The sequence below is a fragment of the Periplaneta americana genome, chromosome 16 (assembly GCF_040183065.1).
Source record: "Periplaneta americana isolate PAMFEO1 chromosome 16, P.americana_PAMFEO1_priV1, whole genome shotgun sequence".
Classification (NCBI taxonomy): Eukaryota; Metazoa; Arthropoda; class Insecta; order Blattodea; family Blattidae; genus Periplaneta; species Periplaneta americana.
In genome coordinates this window covers 114,558,084-114,581,630 of record NC_091132.1, presented here as the reverse complement: position 1 = coordinate 114,581,630, position 23,547 = coordinate 114,558,084, and the positions used below count along the sequence as shown (strand labels likewise).

The 23,547-nt window shown below is 36.8% G+C and overlaps 1 protein-coding gene across 3 annotated transcripts in view; it reads right to left on the bottom strand.

Moving 5' to 3' along the window:
* Positions 1–1,380: 1,380 nt before the first annotated feature.
* The window catches only part of Kpc2 (Kip1 ubiquitination-promoting complex subunit 2), a 29,290-nt gene continuing 7,123 nt past the window's right edge, over positions 1,381–23,547 (bottom strand). For all 3 annotated transcript variants that reach the window (XM_069812835.1, XM_069812833.1, XM_069812834.1), the window contains exons 4-7: positions 23,089–23,225; positions 19,058–19,269; positions 17,366–17,504; positions 1,381–13,374 (exon numbers count right to left, since the gene is read on the bottom strand). In XM_069812835.1, coding sequence (XP_069668936.1) covers positions 13,205–13,374; positions 17,366–17,504; positions 19,058–19,269; positions 23,089–23,225 — 658 coding nt within the window. In that variant the 3' untranslated portion in view covers positions 1,381–13,204. The remainder of the gene's footprint in view (positions 13,375–17,365; positions 17,505–19,057; positions 19,270–23,088; positions 23,226–23,547) is intronic.

Below are 23,547 nucleotides of genomic sequence, written 5' to 3'. Positions count from 1 at the left end.
GGAAAATACCCTGTGCCTAGTAAAATATGTTTAGATTCAAAAATATTAGAAAGGATAAATTATTTTACATATCTCGGATACACATTATCTTTTTTCGATGAAGCAGACATTTCACAGAAAATTTCTAAATACACCAAAACAATGGGAATAATTAACACCATTATGAAACCTTCACTAGTACAAAGGTATACTCGAATTCGCCTTTACAAGACCTTGGCGAGACCTATACTTTGTTATGGCAGTGAGGCATGGACATTGAGGAAGAAAGACGAAAGGAGATTAACGGGTAATGAAATGAAATTTATGAGATATACAGCGGGATATACGAAATGGGATCACAAACGCAATGAAGATGTAATGGAAGAATTACAACTAGAACCTGTAATTAATCACGTAAAACATTATCAGAACAACTGGATAAATCATCTGCATCGCATGCATAGAGATAGAATCCCAAAAGTCATGCTCCACTATCGTCCAAATGGGAAGAGATCTCTCGGTCATCCAAAGAAGCGCTGGATTGAAAATTCAACTGTGAGATCGTAACAGGTCATTTGGCCTAATATTTGAAGGGAAGAAGAAGAAGAAGAAGAAGAAGAAGAAGAAGAAGCATGAACTTTCTGACTGGCATTTCAATGGTCAAACAATCTAATTTAATGCATACAAATACACACACACACACATACTGAAATTGCGTTCCAAAGGACTCATTAGTGCTTACTTTGTTGGTCTGGTACACCATGTATAAGGTCAACCCAATCACCTATATGGTCAAAAAACATAAAGGTATCAATTAAAAAGAAGATTCAGATGCCTGTAAAGATCAGATTATAGATTACACTGAAATACAAACAAGTTTCACTTTTATTTTTATTTAATTCTCAAATATTACAATCTAAGCCTTCACAATCTTATCAGTCAGTCGTTAACAATCCATTCATAAGAAAATGTCTGAGTGTATATTTGTATAATTCAATGATTGTAAATATGTGAAACAGTCGTATCTTGACCTACAACTTTCCAATTTATGGTTTATAGATTTCAAGTCAGTCAACGTATACATTTCAAATTTTATTTCGGGTCACTCTCAAATGTAACATCTTTCTATTTTTTCTTAATATCTGTATTCTGCTTACAACACCGACGATTTTACTGAATTGCACCACACAGAATCATGAATCCTAAACCTTGAATTTAAAGAGAGAAAAGATTGACAGTAGAACCTTGGTTTCTGAAAAGTCTGACATAAATACATTTAGAGACGTTTTTAATATTATAAGAGCTATGTGCTCTTGAATGGGACTTTGACCTACATATTTGTGTTACTAAGTAATGAACAATGCTAATAATTTTTAAAATATTGTAAATAAATGAAGTATACCATCTTTAAAACTATTTATTTTCTGATCATTTACATATATGGCTCAATATCACAAACCTTTTAGTTTATATGTTTATTACAAATTTAAGTATTCTTGCATTTTTCATTCCCTGAATCCATTACTCAGTTCCGTCACCTGGATTTCTATAGTAACTCCACGACATATACATATTTACGTCAAAAACGAGGAAATAATAATAATAATAATAATAATAATAATAATAATAATAATAATAATAATAATAATAATAATAATAATAGTCATAATAATAATCATCATCATCATCATCATATCCGTCACGTATTAGACCCTACAGGATCTGTTACGGTCTCATGCCAGCGCTTTCGTGATCTTCCCAATTTCCTCTTTCCTCTTGGTACATAAGTAAGAATCTGTTTAGGCCATCTAGTGCGATCCATCCTTTCGACATGTTTTTTCCACTGAAGTCGATATTGTTGAACAAAATTAACTATAGGATCCATTTTGAGTTCCTGCAATATGTCCACATTTTTACGGTGTTCCAGCAAAGACCATCCCGCTGTTCGTCTCATGAACCTCATTTCCGCTGTCATCAGCCTTTGCTCATCAGCTTTTCTGATTGTCCATGCCTCGCTACCGTAAGTGAGGACCGATCGAGCTAGTGTTTTATATACCTTTAGCCTTGTATGTTTCTGAACATGGGAGGATTTGAAGACGGCATTAATGACGCCAGTGATTTTTATAAATTTAGATATTTTGTTTGACATATCTTCATCAGTGATGTAAGAGAGGTTATAACCTAAATAGTTAAATGAGTTAACACGTTCAATTAAAGTATTATTTATCATGATCTTACTTGGAATTGGGTTCTCTCCCGAAAATGCCATGACTTTTGTTTTCTCTTTTGAGATAATAATAATAATAATAATAATAATAATAATAATAATAATAATAATAATAATAATAATAATAATAATAATAATAGTAATGAGTAGGGGCCGGATTTTTATGTAATATCAAGGTGTGAAATATGTACATATTTATGTAAGAAAAATAAGCTGAATATGTACCAAAATATGTAAAATCATGAAAATATTTAATATCAATATCTGGCAGGTATAGGATAGGTAAGACTCTCCAGTTGTGATTTCAAAGAACACCCGACTTTTTTACCGCACACTTGACACATTACTATTTTTCCATCTGTAGTGAAAGCTTCGTCCATCGCAATCTATGATTTTATTTTTGTCGTTAGGGTTGAAGATACAGGGGCCATTTTAGTTAGTTAAAAGCAGTAAATAAAGTCACTTGCACTTTATAGGTACTGTAAGTACTAAAACTAGAGGAGTGAAATGAATGACAAAACAGTATTGCAAGCACTGTTTCGCTTTACTGGATTAGGAGAAAATAAGAAGAGATGTGGGACACATGAATTTTAGCTGCTCCCTGTAAGAAACAAAATACCTACTAAAACCTAAAACTATAGGCATTTACAAATTGTTGTTTGAAAAGTGACATTCCTGTCTCATTCAGAAGGGTAGGATTATTCCAGCCAAGAACCATACCTTCTAATTGATTGGAAAATCCCATTTCTGTATAGGTCTACTAAATTTAAAATAAAGAGGTCAAGCAATAACCTGAAAGTCTCATGTCAGACTTGACACGGGTTTTCCCTGGAAGGATTAGGAAGAGGGTGGGTAAGGTTGCAACTTGCATGGGAACGGCTTGTTAAGACGTGTGCAGAACAATTATAGTTCGAGACAAATCATGTCGTCCTCGTCCCAGTCCACTGCATGAAGGCACACTACTCTCCGAGTGATTTTTACAATACAAGGTAGTTGTATGAGAAATGTTGCCTTTTGTTCACTCACATTTACAGTCGGTGGTATGCAGTGAATGCCTCTATTACTTTCTAGAACTAAGAATGTTATGTTTCGTCCCGAAATATATCCTTTCTTGGGTAGGTAAAAAGGCTTTTTAAATCTGTGTATTTCAAATTGTGTTGTTGTTGTTTTCTAATGCCAGACGTCTGACAATAAAATCATTTGACCTCTTGCACTCCAATATTTTTCAAAGATATTATCATGACCAGCCAATGAAGCACAGATTTTGAGGTGTTCCGAATCCATTTCTTGGTTTGAGTTGCACAATGGACAGTTAGGGGACTGATATATTCCAATTCTATACAGGTGTTTAGTCAAACAGTCATGGCCTGTTGCCAATCTAAATGCAGCTACAGATGATTTTCGTGGTATATCGGGAATTAACTGTGGATTTTGATGCAGAGAGTTCCATTTTTTCCCCTTGGGATTGTGTTATCAAATTTTGTTTGTTGAAGTCTAAGTATGTAGATTTAATAAATCTCTTCACAGAGTAATACGTAGATTTAGTAACAGATCTGTAAGTAGCAGTGCTGCCCTTCTTTGCTAAAGCATCCGCATTCTCACTTCCCAGGATTCCACAATGGGATGGTATCCATTGGAATACAATTCTTTTATTGAGTGATATTAATTGAGAGAGCATTTTAGTTATTTCTGCTGTTTGAGATGAAGGTGTGTGTTTAGAGATGATTGATAGAATAGCTGCTTTGGAGTCTGACAATATAACTGCATTCCTAAATTTATTGATGTGGCATAGAAGATTCCTGAGACATTCACTTATTGCAATGATTTCACCATCAAAACTTGTTGTTCCATATCCAAGTGATCTATAAAGTGAGAAGAGACAGCACGTAACACCTGCACCGGCATCTTGTTCTCTCGAGATCAAGGATCTGTCGGTGTATAAATGAAGCCAGTTTTGTGGAGGGTACCTAATATTAATTGTCTCTAAAGACAATTGTTTCAGTATTTCAGTGTTTACCTCTGATTTCAGTATTTCTTCTGTTAAATTTAGATTATATTCTATATTTAATAGAGTTAAAGGGTTTGGTTTAATTTGTAAGTTTTGTATTTCAAATTGTAAACTTCCCCAGGAGGTTTTTTTTTCCTTTTAGAGAAGTAAAAATGAATAAAACCCCTAAATATGTAGATTTATGTAATACCAAGCCAGAATATGTAATGTGGGGTAAACATGTAGTATCAAATTTTAATATATTAATGGTAATTACAAGATTCGCAAAGATTTGTTATTTATATACGGTTAGGTTGAAATGAATATAATATGTAATTACATAAAAATCCGGTCCCTAGTAATGAGAGATAAAGGAGAGAATGAATGTCATGCACTTTGTAACAACTCAAATCCTTTAATTTTTATATCAATGGATAAAAGCACAAAGATTGTACGTCCAAAAAAATTTACAAATCAAGTTATTGGTACTCGCTGATTTGTCTTGATGAAATATTCACCGTGGACAAAGGCAGTATGTTCTACCTTGAAGAAAAGGCCATAAAAATGGTTTTTTATTGTATATTACGTCCAACATATCACCAGTCATATGAGGACACTAACAGCATGTCTCACTTATTACCTATTTACTTCTGATGGAGAAGGTGTTTGTGAGCATAATAGTACAGTAAAACCTCCCTAAAACGAAACGGGATCATTCCAGAATTTTTTTTTCCGTTTTCACAGGTTTTCGTTTTACAAAGGGTTGAGTTTTGGCAAAACTAAGAATAGACTACTGCAATATGCTCACTGTAGGAAAGAACACAATGAAGAAATAATTTGAAATAAAAGTTACTACGGAACATGCAAAGCAGTGGCGGCTGATTGACTGAGGCAAGTGAGGCCGGGCCTCAGTCACTTGGCTTAACTGAAATCAAATTTTGTTTTTATGTAATGTATTAGTTATTTGAATGAAGCATATATCGCTGTAAAAGCATTTGAAAACTTTGTGATGTAGATAGACCTGTTTTGCAGTAAAATTTGTTCCTGAGGCCAGGATCGCTCGTGCCGGATCTGCTTCTGGATTTTCGTTTGTCTTCGCGGGCTTTTGATGTTGCGCTTTAAACGTTGTAACTGAGGCACAATTCGTCTGGTCTGGTCAGGTTTCACTCCTCTCAACCATGGGCCGGCCTCAAGGGTAGAGTGGGGTGGGAATAGGATGACTTGTCTTCCTAAATAGGCCATAAATAACAAACATTCCAGCTCTTTGGCAGGCAGAGACCCACACTATTCTCTCCTCTTATGTCTTAGTTTATGACTTAAGCGAGGGTGTTGTTCTATTGTACTTCGTGTAGTGAATCTGGGCCAATGTTATGTATTTCGGGAAAATATAAACAGAAACAAATGCCAGAAATAATGCCGGTGTAGTTAATTCATTGTTCATTGTTAGAGTGTCCTTTTTCGAGAAGAAATAATATTGAAAGAAAGGAAGTTCTAAATAAAAAGAGAGCCGACCGAGATATCTAAGACATCGCTGACAATTTTTCTGACAGATAATCTTAAAACGCGAGTTTCTATTGCATCCTGGTATGGGCAACATAAATGGTTATACCTTATTTTATTTCATGGAGTGCAGTTTCATAGAAAAGACTTTGCCGGCAGACCTTATACCTCCCACTACTAATTGGTTGTCATAAATAAATGTCTTCCTTACTGTGACGGAAATCTTGTCTTCTCCTGTCAGTAACCAATCACAACCTTCGTTCAGAAGAATTGACAGGCTCCCCTCAAATCCACGTGGAGGCAGAGTTGTCGCATCTTTTCCGAATTCCAAGAATCCCGTCAGTTTCACTGCATAATTTCGAGGGTCACCAGGATTGTGGCAAATGTGCAATGTTGGGACGAGGGGACAGGATGGAATTGTCAGAGTTGTTTGTGTAGGAAGTCATAAATCTGTAAGTGGGTGTCCAAAGGAGCCACCGAACTGCACTCCTTGAAATAAAATAAGGTATAAGTGGTAATGTGGTGCAAAATAAACTTCTCTGTTGGCCTTGTTTGTTGCTGTCAAAGGAAAAAAATAAAAAGAAAAGAAAGAAATGGAAATTTCAACACATAATATGGGTTGCTTCATCACACTGAAACAATCACTGAAACTCGCAGCATAACAGCTTATTTGGTGAGTGAAATTATTATTTTTTATTACTAGTAATAATAATAGACTAATAATAATAACAATAATAATAATAATAATAATAATAATAGAGTAATAATGATATTAATAGTATAACAACAATAATAATTAATATCATAAATAAACATTTTCTATTGGAGGCACTTAAACTAGTTGCATCTGGCCTCACCGAGGATTTGGATCACAGGCCGCTACTGATGCAAAGTGAATTTTATTTTCATAATTATTAACTTCCGTAATTGCAGCCTCTCTCTCTCCGCCCTAGTTTCTTGCCCCCCCCCCCAACATTTCTTTTAAAGTGCATTGTCGCGACTTTTTTTGTATGTATTTATTCACACTGCAAATGGGTATATACCCGGTGGCAGTGGTAACTAATTACACTCAATAATGACAATTAATAATAAACAAAACTAATAAAAACAATAATTAATAATAACAAGGAGCATCCTAAATTAAATGAAGCATGGCCACTTAAAATAACATTTAAAGTAAATCTAATTTGTATCTTAACCCTAAGTTCGAACTAAGACCCACGAGTGTGACAGGTTCATACCTGCACAAATACCTTTCAGCACTGCACTTATTTTACTGTCAACTCACTCACTGCACTGATTCTATCCTGATTTCACTAACACTTCTAACCATTTCACTGTTCAAATACTTTGCACAGCCACTTCACTGACACCAACACACTTCACTTACACAATAGACTTCACTCACACTACACACTTCACTAACACAAAACACTTCCTCACTGATAGAACACTTCAAATAACAAGATATCAATTACACCCTTTAAATAGTTACTACCGTCTATTAGTAAAGTCCTTAAGTCTATTTTTAAATACATTTTTGTTTATTGGTAAAGCCTTTAGTAAGTCTGCAGGTAAAGCATTCCAGTCCCTGATAGTACGATTGAGAAAAGAAAACTTTCCAGTGTCCGTCCTCTGTCTTCTTTCCCTTTTGAAGGGAACGTGTAGGATTTCCTTTGCGTCCTGCATCAATTCAGAATGTAAATTGCGTCCTGATTCAAGGGTTGTGTAACTGAAGTTCTGTTTGATGGAAAATAGATTAACTTCACGTTAGACAAATCAATCCTTGGATGGCAGATAGCATTATCTAAAAACAGTATGACCTTACGACCTTGATGTTTCCTTGTTCCATTAAAATTATGAAGCCACTCTTCCATGATATAACTGGTCATCTAGGCTTTTTTTTATTAAATCGCACAGTTTTACTTCATTCCCACGTATTGGCATATTAACACAAAACTTAGAATAAATAAAGGGAAATATGTAACTAAATTGACACTACACTACAATTATTCACAGTTTTATTCTACTCCCACTGTCCTTTATCAATGTATTGGCTTGTTAGCACAAAACTAAGAATAAATGAAAGAAAATAATGCAAGAGGGTTAGAAGAAGTAACCATACAGGAGGTCAGTGACCTGCCCGGGTTCTTGGCAATAAGCACAGAATAGTGACATGGTTAGAGAAGCTTCACCCCCAAAGCCTGACAAAGAATAGCGAAAGTCTTCCAAATCATTGCATGTATAGTCACAAAAAAATTATGTCATGCTTCATACAGTATTATTACAAAATTAAAAATGGTTTGAAAGAATTTAGCAACAGTTACACTTAAAATTATCCATTTTAGTCAGGATTTTTTTTACCTAAATAGTGCCCAGAAATGATTCCGTTTTCGCGTTACGCAGTTTTCCGTTTTAAAGTATTATTTTACATAGGAAATCATTCAGTTCCCAAATTTATTTTTCTTTTGTGCAGGTTTCCTTTTTATAGAGGGTACATTTTAGCAACGGTTTACTGTAGTATGTCACTTACCGAGACTTTTTTGCTTTATTATCATATACTTTCAGTCATTTTTGTTTTTGCTATCAATTTTGATACATTCTGTATAACTGAACAGTTTCCAGAATATATACACGGGAACGTGGCAAAATCTTTATTTCTTTGAATAAAGGTTTGGTATTTGCCCAGATTGGTACATTCTTCACGATTTTCAGAATTTACTTTTGCCATTTGAACACTTCTATTGCTTTAGGTGATGACTCTCGGAGAGGAATACCATAGGTTAGTATTGAATAAACATCTATAATATACAATTTCTAATATCTTTAATGTTGCTGTTCTGCTAAGAACTCGTAATGTGTAACAAGTCTGACATAATTTAACTAGTTTATTTACATGGATGGGCTGAATCAATCCAAATGCCCAAAACTAGTTTCAGTTACTTCATGAACATCTTTATTTTGAATCTGGATTTTAGGAAATTTTTTATATACTGTGCCGACAAATCATAAAAATTGCTTTATCAATATTTCGAGAAAGTTTATTACCGCGGTTTTTAATGAGGATTAATAATTGTAAGTCCAACTGATTTACTACAGATTGAAGACAGATGGGGTCTCTGTTGGAGAAAACATGTTTGTCTTCAGCAGAGAGTAATATTTTGTAGGAGATCATTTATAAAAAGAAGAAATAAAACTGCCTAAGGATTAATCCTTGTGGAATGCCACAATTAACTGGTAATATGCTTAATTTTTTAGAATTTATTTCCACAAAACTGCTGTCCAACCCTTAGATAGGAATCAAAGCTGTCATTTACTGTACATCTGATTCTGTATCCTTCTAATTTCTTTAATTGAGTTTTGTGGTCAACAGTTTTGAAACGATCAATAACCAAGCCAAGTACATGTGTTCTCATATTTTTAGCACGTAAAATATTTTTAGTAAATGTGATAACAGCTTCTGCTATTGACTAGCACATTTGGAAACCAAATTGTTCTTTGGAAATCCTGGAATCAAGAAATGAGTCTATACATGATTTTTTCTGTAATTAAAAAAAAAACGATAACAATGAGGCAGGTCTGTAATTCTGAATATTGTATTTGTTACTCTTCTTATATATTGAACAAACTTTAGACTTCTTGAATATTTGTGGGAAAATGCCTATGGTAAAAGAAGAGTTACAAATGTCAGTAATTTGCCCATTGTGCAACTCAAACCAAGAAATGGATTCGCAACACCTCAAAATCTGTGCTTCAGTGGCCATGACAATATCTTTGAAAAATACTGGAGTGCAAGAGATCAAATGCCTGGCATTAGAAAACAACAACACCACAAAATATGTCAGTAAATGGGTTTGTTATGTACGGGTATGTGTTACACATGTTCTTATTATGACATCTGGTATCCCATTACAGTCATGGGAGAAGGAATTTTTTAATTGACAAATTATCTTTTTTATAGGATGCATATTTTCCGGGCTAGACGGCCATGGTCTGTCAGTGTTACAACCAAACATTTCGTCCATTATTCCGGTGGACATCTTCAGTGGCGTGGTACACGTGTGCGGAGAGATCTGCTGTGTGTATCAGGAACTGGCATTGAGACTGGTAGCACGTCAATATTTAAGGTGTGGGACTGTTGTTGCTTGTCGTTGTCGCCGCGGTCCGTACCAGTGGCTTCGGTGTTCTGAGTGTTTGTCATGGTGTCTAATTGTCGGAGAAAGGGTTTGATGTGTGTGGTTCTGAGGGCAGGATACCAAGCTTCGTTGACCTTGAGTCCTTCCTCCTTACGGTTAAAGTTGTTTTTGTGTTTATGAATTTCAACAGCTTCCCGATGTAACCTGGCATAGAAGTGTGGTGTACTGCTTAGGATGTCAGTGTCCTGGAACCTGATGATGTGATCCCCATCATTAAAAGCATGCTCGGCTTTTGTATCAGGGTGAAGTAGGGGCATACGATAAGGAGAATTCTGGAGGTCGAAACCCTACCCTGAAATTCTTCGAAATTTTGGGATTTCTAACCATTAACCCAGAGGAAGGAAGAAAAAAAAAAAAACCACTTCTGAATATTACAATCGATTACCAGTTCAATGCAGTTCGACACTCATGAATGTAAATTATCTTATTTCGATATATTGTTTCTTTACTTCCAGTTCCGACTTCTGCTTGTACTTGCCTGATGTTTTTTGTCATGAAAGTATATGATTTGTGAAGCATCTTACTTATAAGCAGTGAAAAACAATTTCTATATGAATGTGTATAGAACTGCAATGTATCCCACTTGAATGCGAAATGCTGTCCAAGCCTTCAGAATTCAAAGAATTTAAAGGTTGTAAATGTGAAGAACGACTATACTTCATTTCAATACAAAAAGTTCCAACATTTTGGTACTATAGTGTTAGTAATATCTTCATATAAAAATTGTTAAGTAGGTTAACAGTGTTCTGTATTGCTGTCTCAGAACAATGAACATATGATCTGAATATAGGATATTAGATCTGTATGACTTTGACAATGCCAGAAACATTTGACTAGTATGATATGAGCAACTTCAGGAAGATACGCAGTGCATGCACAAATATTAAGAAAGGAAAATTAAATAATACTCAAACTTCACTGGAGGTTAAGGGAGTTAGCAATAAATATGATTAAATTTCTAAACTACAGTGTAAATCTGCATACAGAGAGTAAATCATATGCTCGTCTAAAAATAATTTTGTTGAAATGTCATAATCCAAACTTTATTTGTTTCTGAGAACTTATCTGCTAGGCAGAGATGTCCAACTGGCTGCAATGCAATCTATTAGCTTATTGCACATTTCCTACTCTCAACATCAGAGACCTCAGCAGTCTAACAAGATGTTGCTCTATAGAGATATCTGCAAGCAGAGCACATAATTTTATGAACAAGAAATAACTGGTAAATTTTATCTCTAGACTTCTCATTCAGAGGCAGGATTGTTATACTTGTTATAAATTTCGGGCAAATCATAAAACACCGAATACTAAGCTCCACCCACGACCCCTTTCCACTTTTCCCCTACAAGCTTACCACACACTCTACTCTATTTCCAACTAAAGATTGAAGTAGACGTAAACAAAACCGAAATGTATTACTCCGCAATCGCAAGCTAGCTACCAAAGCAGCCACCAGGGCGCATTATTTTCAGCAAGTGAGCACGCAGGGCAGCCACCATCTGATATATTGCAGACATTTCAACACATTCATTGAACTAACCCGTAAAATGCTCACAGAGGGTTAATATTTATTATTTCTCTACTGGGAATAGTGGATTTTCATGTTCTGTAGATTCGTGATTAAATGTTATTCTTTGAAGAGTGGAGAATTTCTTTAATTCTACAGAAATTTATTTGAGGTTGGCAACACTGAATATCGCACTGTGTTAACAGCTGTGCTTTTGTGCTCTGTGAAGCTGCAAGTCACCTTGGGAGGGATTTAATGCCTATTACGCATGCGCGTTGCCATAATGCATGTTACAATGATTTAACACGGAATGTCTGAAACTACTAATATAAACATGTTTTTTAAATCGTAAGAAAGTGTTCTTATAAGCATGTTTAATTCACTCGTATTCCATGTATATTATACAATTTATTATTTTAGAAGGAACTATTTTAATATGAGGAAGATGATGACAAGCATGAGTTTGGAGGCGTTATGTGTCCAATAGCCAATCAGGAACCATTATGCCACGTGCATTTATTTACATTTACTTCAATCTTTAGCTGGAAAGAGAGTAGCGGGAAAGAGAGGGGAAATAGGGGTTTAGGGTGGGAGTGACATCTAGTGGACGAAAGTGGAACAAAAAGAGTGTGAATGCGGCATCTACGAAGCAAAAGAGGAACTTCGTCCAGTCACTCTCTCTCTCTCTCCAGCCTCTCCTTCTCTGTTCCTTGCTTCATGTCTCTCTCTTTTTTTTTCTTATGACTTTGCAGAGGTAGTATTTCATACGCTGAACTTCCTAACGAAACACACGCACGCTTCAGACCTCTCGGCTACCGAGGCGAGTTGGTGGTAGAAGGGAAAATGAATTTATTTATGTTCAAGGGAACTTCCATAACGTATTAGTAAATGTGGTTGTTGTCTAATGCGCCCTAATTTTGTTATATTGTGTTGTGTTGTGTTGTGTTAGTTCGAGGAAAAAACGTATTGTGTTGTAAGATATGAAATACATGCAAGGCGGTAGGCAGTGATCCACCGAAGCAGGGCAGACAGTAGAGAAGAGAGAGCAGGCGAGCAAGGTGCCGAGCAGCAAGGGTGGGGCTAACTTCCCCTACTGGTATTCGCTGTTTTACGATTTATCCTAAATTTCTTATAAATTTATAACAAAAAATTCGCAGCTTTACTTCTCTCCTGAAGAAAGTCACGCTACAGATTTCCTTGGCCAGGTCTGAATCCACGAACCTCAGATCTATGGCGCAATCTAAAGTCTAAATAAATATTAAATAGAAATATTACACAATGATAGCAATTCTAACTAGTAAGTGCTATTTACAATTACGGTATTAAGTAAACTGTACAACTTGTGTCTTTCGAAAATACAGTCATTACAGTCCTTGATATGCTCTCTCCATTCTTCGAAGTTGAACAATATATTTTCTTGCTCATTTGTGCAATGTGGATCAATGATCAAACACAATTTGAAGTAACAATTGTATAACATGTACGCAAGTTAAGTTGTTCATTGAAAAATTACATAACTGCACTTGATAAAAATTGATATATTTATATTGTGCAATACTAATACTACTTAACTGATGTTGTTTTTGTGACTATGAAGTATGGCTAGTTAAGCACTAGAAGTGATTGTTAAATTCGAAAAATTGCAGCAAGTGTAAAGTGAGCAGATACAACTTTCTACTTGATCTGTCGTGCCATTAACAATTATTGTTCTTTATCACTGAATTCAAACTTCCTTCTTCAACCACTACACTATTACTGTATGTACGAAAGTGGGTGTCAGTTTAAAGCTTGCCAAGCAAATGCCAGCCTCAGGATCTTCTGGAGCTCCATGCCTGCTGCTGTTCTACGTATCGGTTCATCTGAAGAGCATGCTTCTCTGCATGGTACGTCTTGAAAATCTGACTCAGCACTGGAGATGCATCGGGGTCATTAATCCATGTGTTGGCACTACTGGGATTTTCCAACATAGATAAGAAAGCTGTAAAAACATTATACACAGTATTAATGACAATATTTTCTTTTTAATATTGGCACTGTTACAACTATAACACTTTATCCGTATGACGTCAACATCATTCTCACAAAGATATTTATTTATTTATTTAACCTGGTAGAGATAAGGCCATCAGGCCTTCCCTTCCCTTCCCCTCTACCAAGGGATTACAACTACAATATTAAGAATACAATTACAGTTATAATTACAATTAATATTAAATTTACAAATACAATAAAAATCAAAGTACTAAAAGATTAACTGATTAATAAAAGCTAGACAGTTTATTGTAAAAGTTACGAAGAGAGAAACATTTGTTTTTATTGATTAAGTAAAAATTAAAACTACTCTACGCAGTAAGAAAATGCTTAATAAGTTTGCTTTTGAACGCTACTAAATTCCGACAGTCTCTGATGTCACTGGGTAGGGTATTCCACAAGCGCGAGAGCGAGATTCTGTATGATGATGAATACGATGATGTCTTATGTGTTGGTATGGCTAATATGCGTCTATTTTGCATGCGAGTGAAGAGATTATGATATGATGACAGGTAACTGAAACAGGAGGCAAGGTAGGTAGGTGTAGAGGTGTGAAGGACTTGGAAAAGGAGAACAAGAGAATGAAAATTTCTACGTTCGTTAAGCCGTAGCCAGTTTAGAGTTTGGAAGGATGGGGTAATGTGGTGAGCGTGACGGACATCGCAGACAAAGCGAACACAAGAATTATGAACAAGTTGTAATTTTTGCGACTGGTTGACATTGAGGTCAGTCAGTAGAAAATCACAATAATCGAAGTGGGGCATTACTAGTGTTTCCACTAGTATTTTCTTGAGTGATAGCGGAAGGAATTTTCGAATGCTGTTTAAGGAATGTAGTATGGAAAGCACTTTTTTGGTAATATGGGTTACTTGGTTATTCCAGTTTAAATGCATATCAAAGTAAACTCCAAGGTTTTTAACACAGGAAACAAAAGGGATTATTGTGTCGTTTAACTTGACTGGAAGAGCAGGAGTAATATTGCATAATAGACGTTGATGTCCCACTAGGATTGCTTGTGATTTTCTTGCATTGAGAGTCAAACCAAACTTTCTGGCCCATGCAGATATAGATTCAAGGTCCTCGTTAAGATTTAGTATTGCGTCATTGAGTGAGTATTTCTACAAAATAATCTTTATAGACGGGATTAAACTATGAGGACTACGAGAGCCTCCAAAAGTAATGCACAACATTTGCAATTTATGGAAGTCATAGATACATCCTTCCCGTTTGTATTCAAATTTAATTTAAGTCATTCCCGTGAGTGGCGCCATGATAGCACTCCTTCAAGATGGCTGCTGTACTTCACATTTGTCAGAAGCAACGTGCTGTTATCGAGTTCCTGTGCTGTGAGAAGGAAACAGTGGGAAATATTCACAAGAGGTTGAAAAAAGGATGTATGGAGATGCAGCTGTCGATCACAGTGCGGTTAGTCGGTGGGCAAGCAGATTATCTGGTGAAAGAAGATATGCCAATATTCAGGATACTCCTCGCAGTGGCAGACCCTGCACTGCACGAAGTCCTGACATGGTTGTGGCTGACAAACACGCAACAGTGAAAGAATTGTCACTCCAAGTTGGAATAGGAGAAGCAAGTGTGTTTGCAGAATATTGAAACAGTTTGGCTTAAAAAAGGTTTCTGCCAGGTGGGTTCCGAGGATGTTGACAGAAGCCCACAAAGAAACCCGAAAAATAGTGTGCAGTGAACTTTTGGACCAGTATGAGAATGGTTGTTGTTTCCTAATACCAGGCGTCTGACAATAAAGTCATTTGACCTCTTGCACTCCAATATTTTTCAAAGATATTATCATGGCCAGCCACTGAAGCACAGATTTTGAGGTGTTCGGAATCCATTTCTTGGTTTGAGTTGCACAATGGACAGTTAGGGGACTGATATATTCCAATTCTATGCAGGTGTTTGGCCAAACAGTCAAGGCCTGTTGCCAATCTAAATGCAGCTACAGACGATTTTCGTGGTAAATCGGGAATTAACTGTGGATTATGATGCAGAGAGTTCCATTTTTTCCCTTGGGATTGTGTTATCAAATTTTGTTTGTTGAAGTCTAAGTATGTAGATTTAATAAATCTCTTCACAGAGTAATACGTAGATTTAGTAACAGGTCTGTAAGTAGCAGTGCTGCCCTTCTTTGCTAAAGCATCCGCATTCTCGTTTCCCAAGATTCCATAATGGGATGGTACCTATTCATTGGAATAAAATTCTTTTATTGAGTGATATTAATTGAGAGAGCATTTTAGTTATTTCTGCTGTTTGAGATGAAGGTGTGTGTTTAGAGACTATTGATAGAATAGCTGCTTTGGAGTCTGACAATATAACTGCATTCTTAAATTTATTGATGTGGCATAGAAGATTCCTGAGACTTTCACTTAGTGCAACGATTTTTCCATCAAAACTTGTTGTTCCATATCCAAGAGATCTATAAAGTGAGAAGAGACAGCACGTAACACCTGCACCGGCACCTTGTTCTCTGGAGATCAAGGATCCGTCAGTGTATAAATAAAGCCAGTTTGGTGTAGAGGGTACCTAATATTAATTGTCTCTAAAGACAATTGTTTCATTATTTCAGTGTTTACTTCTGATTTCAGTATTTCTTCTGTTAAATTTAGATTATATTCTATATTTAATAGAGTTAAAGGGTTGGGTTTAATTTGTAAGTTTTCTTTTAAATTCGGGATATTGATTTTCTGTTTTAATTCTTGAACAATGGATATGAAACTTTTTTGAGTTTTCAATCTACAGAGAGGACTGTATGAATGCCAACTGTTTCCTGGTAATCTGATAAGTTTTTCATATAAGTATGAGAATGGTAGAGATGGCTTTCCTGCAAGAATTGTGACAGGAGATGAAGCATGGCTCCATCATTTTGAACCGGAGACAAAGAGGCAGACAATGGAGTGGCATCATGCAAATTCACCAAAGAAAAAAAAATTCAAAACTGCGCCTTCGGCAGGAAAAGTACTGTTTTTTTCGATTCAGACGCATTCTTGCTTGTGGACATCATGCCACATGGACCCACCATTAATTCTGACGCGTATGTGGCAACCAGAGGGCTGCATTGGAGTTAAATCGCTTGCTTCAATTCAGTCGAATGTCAATCCCTCCAGTGAGATATGGTCTGTCGTAACACGCTCGTAAGAAACATGAAGCACAGTACAAGGTCATTTTACCGACATGTCTTATCTTGTATGGAAGGCGACAGATAGGATACACAGATGTCTTGCAGAGGGGGAGGGGGAGATAGAGACGGAGAGGAGAAGGGGAGATGAAGGGATGGGGAGGGAGAAGGGGAGGGGAAGAGAGAGAGAGAGGGGGAGAGGGGAGAGAGAGAGAGCGTGTGTGTGTGTGTGTGTGTGTGTGTGTGTGTGTGTGTGTGTGCGTGTGTGTGTGTGTGTTCGGCCTGGGTAGCATAGTCGGTATAATGCTGGTCTTCTGAGCTCGAGGTAGTGGATTCGATCCCAGCCCAGGTTTATGGCATTTAGTGTGTTTAAATGCGACAGGCTCATGTCAGTAGATTTACTGGCATGTAAAAGAACTCCTTTGGGAAAAACTTTTGGCACACAAACGACGCTGATGTAACCTCAGCAGTTGCAAGCGTTGTTAAATAAACTATCATTTTTTTATATGTGTATGTATAACTAATGGAGTGTAACACGTAACACTGGTGCAAATTTCCCAGAAAACTATTACAGTAGAAGTGATAGGAAGTCCACTAGAAGGAGGCTGGATTACTGGGGCAGGATTAGCAAGAGTCTAGTGTATTATGTGTTACTCATACTGTACACAAAACCAGATGTCTCCTGAAACTCTGATCAGTTTCCATTCATTTGTTCATGAACTACAATAAAATTTTTGAGTTTAGTTCTGTATTAATCATTAGGCATTTCTAGAGTTACTGAAATTGAACTTTCGAAGCTTCTACTTACCTAAAAGCATTTTTGGACTTGTAAGGCTTAGCTGTATTGCAGGATTTGACATTATGGCTTTGTAAATAGGACTCTCTGGATCTAGTCCACTGTCCAAATCTTCCAGGCTTGGTCGTCGATCTCCAAGCAACCACTCACACTATAAAAAAAATTGCAAAATAATTTACACTTATCTCTGCATTACATATTTATAAGTAAAACAAGATTTGCCTAGTAATCCGCACAACTCTATAGAATATTATTGTTTAAAGGATAATATATAAAACATGTACTTAATTATTGAAATTACCGTACTATGTACGAGGCGTGTTCTTAAAGTAAGTTCCAAAAGGGTGTAGTAAGTAAATGGAAAGAAATTTACAAACCATTTTTGTTGATTGTATTCCTCACACTTCAATTACTTCTCAACATAATCTCCACCATTATTGAGGCATTTATCGAGTCGTGGCACAAGTCTTTCTATCCCCTCATTGTAGAATTCGCCCGCCTGCGATGTGAACCACTCCAGCACTGCTGTTTTCACTTCATCGTCACCATCAAAACGTTGACCACCGAGGAACTTCTTGAGGTGCAGGAAGAGATGAAAGTCACTCGGAGCCAAAGCCGGGCTGTAGGGGGGATGATCAATTTGTTCCCAGCCAAATTTCGAGATGAGATTTTGGGTGTCACGAGCTGTGTGTGGCCGAGAGTTGTCATGAAGAAACACAACTCCGTCGGTCAGCATCCCACGTCTCTTGTTCTGAATTGCGCGACGGAGCTTCTTCAAGGTCTGACAATAAGTTTCTCTATTAATGGTTTCACCCCGGGGCAAGAATTCGATGAGTAGGACTCCTTTTCTGTCCCAAAAAATAGTGCATATGATCTTGCGTGTTGACATGGTTTGTTTGAAATTCTTTTTTCCTTGGCGATGCAGTGTGCCTCCATTCCATGGACTGCTGCTTCGATTCAGGTGTCATGTGAGACACCCAAGTCTCGTCATCTGTCACGATATGGTCAAGAAACTCATCGTTTTGCTCACTGTAACGTGTGAGCAAGCTCAATGCACTGGAAGCTCGTTTGGTTTTGTGTTCCTCGGTGAGCATCTTGGGTACCCATTGTGAGCACAATTTTCGATATCGTAATCGATCTGTCACAATTTTGTAGAGAACACTCTGCGACATTTGTGGAATATTCAAGGAAAGCGAAGAAATTGTGAACCTCCTGTCCTCATGAATTTTTTTATCGACAGCATGCACCAAATCGTCATTGATCAAAGATGGCCGACCTGTACGCTGCTCGTCATGCACAGAGACGAGGCCCTCATTGAACTTCCTAACCCATCTTCTGACCATTCCATCACTAATGGCATCATCACCATACATCTCACAAAGTTGACGATGAATGTCAGCTGATTTGATGTTCCTCGCATTCAAGAAACGGATAACAGACTGCATCTCAGTCGGCGGGGTGCTCGATCACTTTAAACATTTCAACTGATCACAACTAACCACACACACGGACAAACTCTGAAACTGCATGCACAGCTTGCCTGAGGACTGAAGAAGAAAACACGCATGTGCAAAATAACGATTGCAGCGATGCAACGGCTATAATTGAAAACGGAACTTACTTTAGGAACACGCCTCGTATTCAGTATTCAGTGAATGACCAATACATGCAGAGTATTACATAAACAATACTGAAAATACTAACCGCAGCAGACTGATTGTTGCCTGTTATACGGAGTGCATCACGAACATCTGACTCAGGAAATCCCATATCCATTAAGTTTAGCAGTGCCTTTGCATTGGGTTTAAAATCTCGTCTTTTATATGCCCTGAATGATTCTAACAATGCAGCCACTGACTGTGCAACAGATTGTGGTTGTGACTGCGACTTCTTAGGTTTGCTTGGAACGGAGGTACCTGTAAATGTACAGTACATTCACTGAGCCATCTCTTTTTTGTCACCTTCTACGAACTACAGATTCGGTCACTTGCAAGCGCACGCGCACGCACACTCGGACTCACACGCACACACACTCTCTCTCTCACACTCACTCGCGCACACGCACGCACACACACACACACACACACACACACACGCACACGCACACGCACACACACACAGTGATTCACGAGGAAAGGCCAAAAATTTAGGATGTGAATTCTGAAGTCATTCTGAGTCAAAAAGTTCATATATGGATCCGTTTTCGATCGGTTACATTGATACGGTTTTTGATTTCACAAAAACTTCTGGGATTCCATTGTATTAACTCGCATTTAGAAACAGATAACGGACAAATTTCAAGTTTATATTCACATATGCATCCATAGCTAATATTCTAGATGTCGAGGTCGATGTTTCCACACATTTTCAAAGATATCTCCTCCTGCTTCAATGCATTGTTGCGCTTGGACGTGAATCGTGCTCATTGCTGTTCTTTTATGTGGTGTGCAGCATCCAAAATACAGTCGATTAGCACCTCCCTTGTTTCCACCTTCCTTTGGTATACCAAGTCTTTCATCCAACCCCATACACAGTAATCCAAAGGGGTTAGATCTGGGGATCTGGGTGGCCAATTCTGGGGCCCACCTCAGCTGATCCATCGCTCATGTAAACGCTCGTTAAGATAAGTCTGAACAGCACGGGAAAAATGGGGAGGGGCACCATCATGTTGGAAGATCATACCACGTCGGGTATCTAAAGGCACTTCTTCAAAAAGTTGTGGCAATTCATATTGTAGGAATCATAAATAGCTCTGTCCTGTAAGACGACCCTCCAAAATGAAAGGGCCTATCAACATACTGTGCAACAAGTCGCACCACAAATTTACACTGAAGCGGTGTTGGAAATTGCTTTCCACTTCCGCATGAGGATTTATGTGCGACCAAACATGCAAGTTTCTACTATTGTTAACATGATTGCGGGTAAATTGTGTTTCATCAATGAACAGTATGAAATGATGCAACTGCTGATTAGCAATTAGCCAACTGTAAAATTCCATATGGCAGGTGAGATCTCCAGGTTCGAGGTGCTGCACACGTTGCACATGGTACCGGTACAGTAATTTGTGATGTAATGTTTTCCACACTCGTGATTGCGAACACCAATGCGCCTACTTATTCTACATGTGCTAGTGCAAGGACCACGCAGAGCACTTTGAATAATATTCTTTTCTTCCACACTGTTGGGTCCACGTTCACATGGCGTACACACACTTGGAAGGAAACTGGTATCAAGCAAATGTTGAAAGGTCCTGGTAAATATTCTTCGATCTGGTACCCTTCTGTTCGGAAAGCATCACTCATATTCAGCAACAGCATGCAAAGAACTTCCATCGCACAAACCATAATCATACACAATATCAGCGTATTCTCCAGTCGAAAATTTATAAGACATCTTGAAAATCACAACTTAACACTTCCGATACCTGTACTGTTAAAATGCTATGTTTTATTTAACGACACTCACAACTGCAGAGGTTATACCAGCGTCGCCGGATGTGCCGGAATTTTGTCCCGCAGGACTTCTTTTACATGCCAGTAAATCTACTGACATAAGCCTGTCGCATTTAAGCACACTTAAATGCCATCGACCTGGCCCGGGATCGAACTCACAACCTTGGGCATAGAAGGCCAGCGCTATACCAACTCGCCAACCAGGTCGACGATACCTGTACTTCTATAACTACTGTACTGTAGGTGCTTGACTGAACTGCTGTGAACTGATAAGTGATATTGTGTTTGTATTATGTGCGGGTTCTGTGGACCATTACATCAGACAAGGGCAGGCGATTGGACAAGACACCACCTGGTTTGTGAGGCGAATGAACTTCTCTTACTCCACATCCTATAAGAATTATCGCTCAGAATATCAATTCCATTGTTACGTCATTCATTGCAATTGGTGACCTTGTCTCACATCAGCAGCATGTGGTAACATCTGATTCACATTGGGGTGAGACGTTTTACCAAAAAAATGCATCTAGCTCTGCCATCATTCGAAAACGGACCTATGTTCATATGAACTTTTTCACTCAAAATGGCCTACCTTTTCTCGTGAATCACCCTATATATATAGATAGATAGATAGATAGATAGATAGACAGACAGACACACACACACACACATATTCACCACAGAAATACATATGTTAATGTGCAGTTACATACACCTTATAGATTAATACTTCCAGCACTAGTCAATCTATCAGCATTTCTCCATTTAACATCCATTTTAAACTACAAAAGTTATTGAGAGATGATTCAGATATTACAATTCTTTATTTTATATTCGTCAGTGATATAGTGTTAAAAGTTGTGTAATCAAGATTATATTAAAAAGGTCAAAGTGATACAATCATAACAAAATAACAGAGCAATAACAACGAGGAGAACAAAAATATTCGAAAGAAATTTGCTCCACATTTACTTGGTCCTAAACAAATCTAACAGGACGAATCCTGATTTCTTCTGTGAGCAGCCTATAGCAAACTAAGTAAAATATAACTAATTCTACTTATTATGCTACCATATAAACCATGCTAGATATCAGAATATGTTTAATAAATAAGCTACTTAAAAATCAGCAGTCATAATTTGTTATATAAAATAACAATAACAACAACAACAACAACAACAACAACAACAACAATAATAATAATAATAATAATAATAATAATAATAATAATCTATACTAATAATAAATCTGTAGCCGAAATTTTTCTGGTCATTTTGGATTTTCCAAAAATAATTGGTCCTAACATATATAATTAACCGCCCTGAAACAGAAAATCGCTTTTTTGAAATTTTTGTTTGTCTGTCTGGATGTCTGTTACCTTTTCACGTGATAATGGCTGAACCGATTTATGTGAAAATTGGAATATAAATTAAGTTCGTTGTAACTTAGAATTTAGGCTATATGGCATTCAAAATACTTTATTTAAAAGGGGGGGGGGGGTTATAAGGGGGCTTGCATTAAATAAATCGAAATATCTCGCTTATTATTAATTTTCATGAAAAATATTATATAACAGAAGTTTCTTTAAAAATAATTTCCGATAAGTTTTATTCCACGCAAAATTTTGGTAGGACTGATATTTAATGAGATAAATGAGTTTCAAAATTACAATAACAACACCATCTAAGGTGGTGTAATGAAATAAAAAACAAATGACTTCGTCTATAAGGGGCCTTGGACAACAACAATCGAAAGCTATGAAACATAACCTACAGAGAATGTTTCTGTGTTTGTATGAAGTAATATCGGAAGCTAAATTAACCGATTTGTATAATTAATTATTAATTCACCATTGGAAAGTGTAGTTTCTCTAGATGGACCTAATGCTATAATGTTATTACAGTAACTTCTGCGTGAATCGAGGACAGGTAAGATTAAAATAGCTTCTTATGCACAGAAAACTTGATAGGCATTCGTTTCCTGTATTTCCTAAAATAATTTTTATGACCAAATGAGTGGTCTCTGGATCAAAATGATAGCATTTTAATTTTTTTAATACAATTTAAGTAACATAATAAACGATTTATCCTTCTATCAAACACGAATGTTCCCTGGATCAAATGTCCTATTTTAATTATGTAATTACTTTATATTTATTTCTAACGGGTGCAGCGGAGCGCATGGGTACGGCTAGTAATAATAATAATAATAATAATAATAATAATAATAATAATAAAATGGTAACAATTACTGTATTACAAACAATATGATAAGCTATCGTACTAGGCACTGCTTCTTGCTGTTTTTTAGGTCTGACTGCAGCTGAAGCATCTACACTTCCAGCCTCTGTCCTTTGCTCTTCAGGTTCCTCTTCTCCTCCATTTTCAAGAAGCCACTCCAACGCTTCACTAGGGTTCATCCTACGACAAAATTATAGATATGTATACAGTTGCAATGCATTGGACTTATGATTGGTAATTCTTCATTTAACATGCATATTCAGATAGACAGGCTATTTAAAGATATTCGAGATAGTAAGGAAATAACGAAGTAACAGAAGAATAAATGATTGCAATGCTCATTATTAGAGTCGAAGTTCGTGAGTTCAAATTTGGTCACTTAAAAAGAATGTCAGACAAGGAGTCCCAATCGTAGTCTTTATATTATGTACAGTTTTTACTTTTGGTCCAATGTTTTTGTCTTTTGGTAATATAGTTGGCACATTTTGGCATAACCCCATCT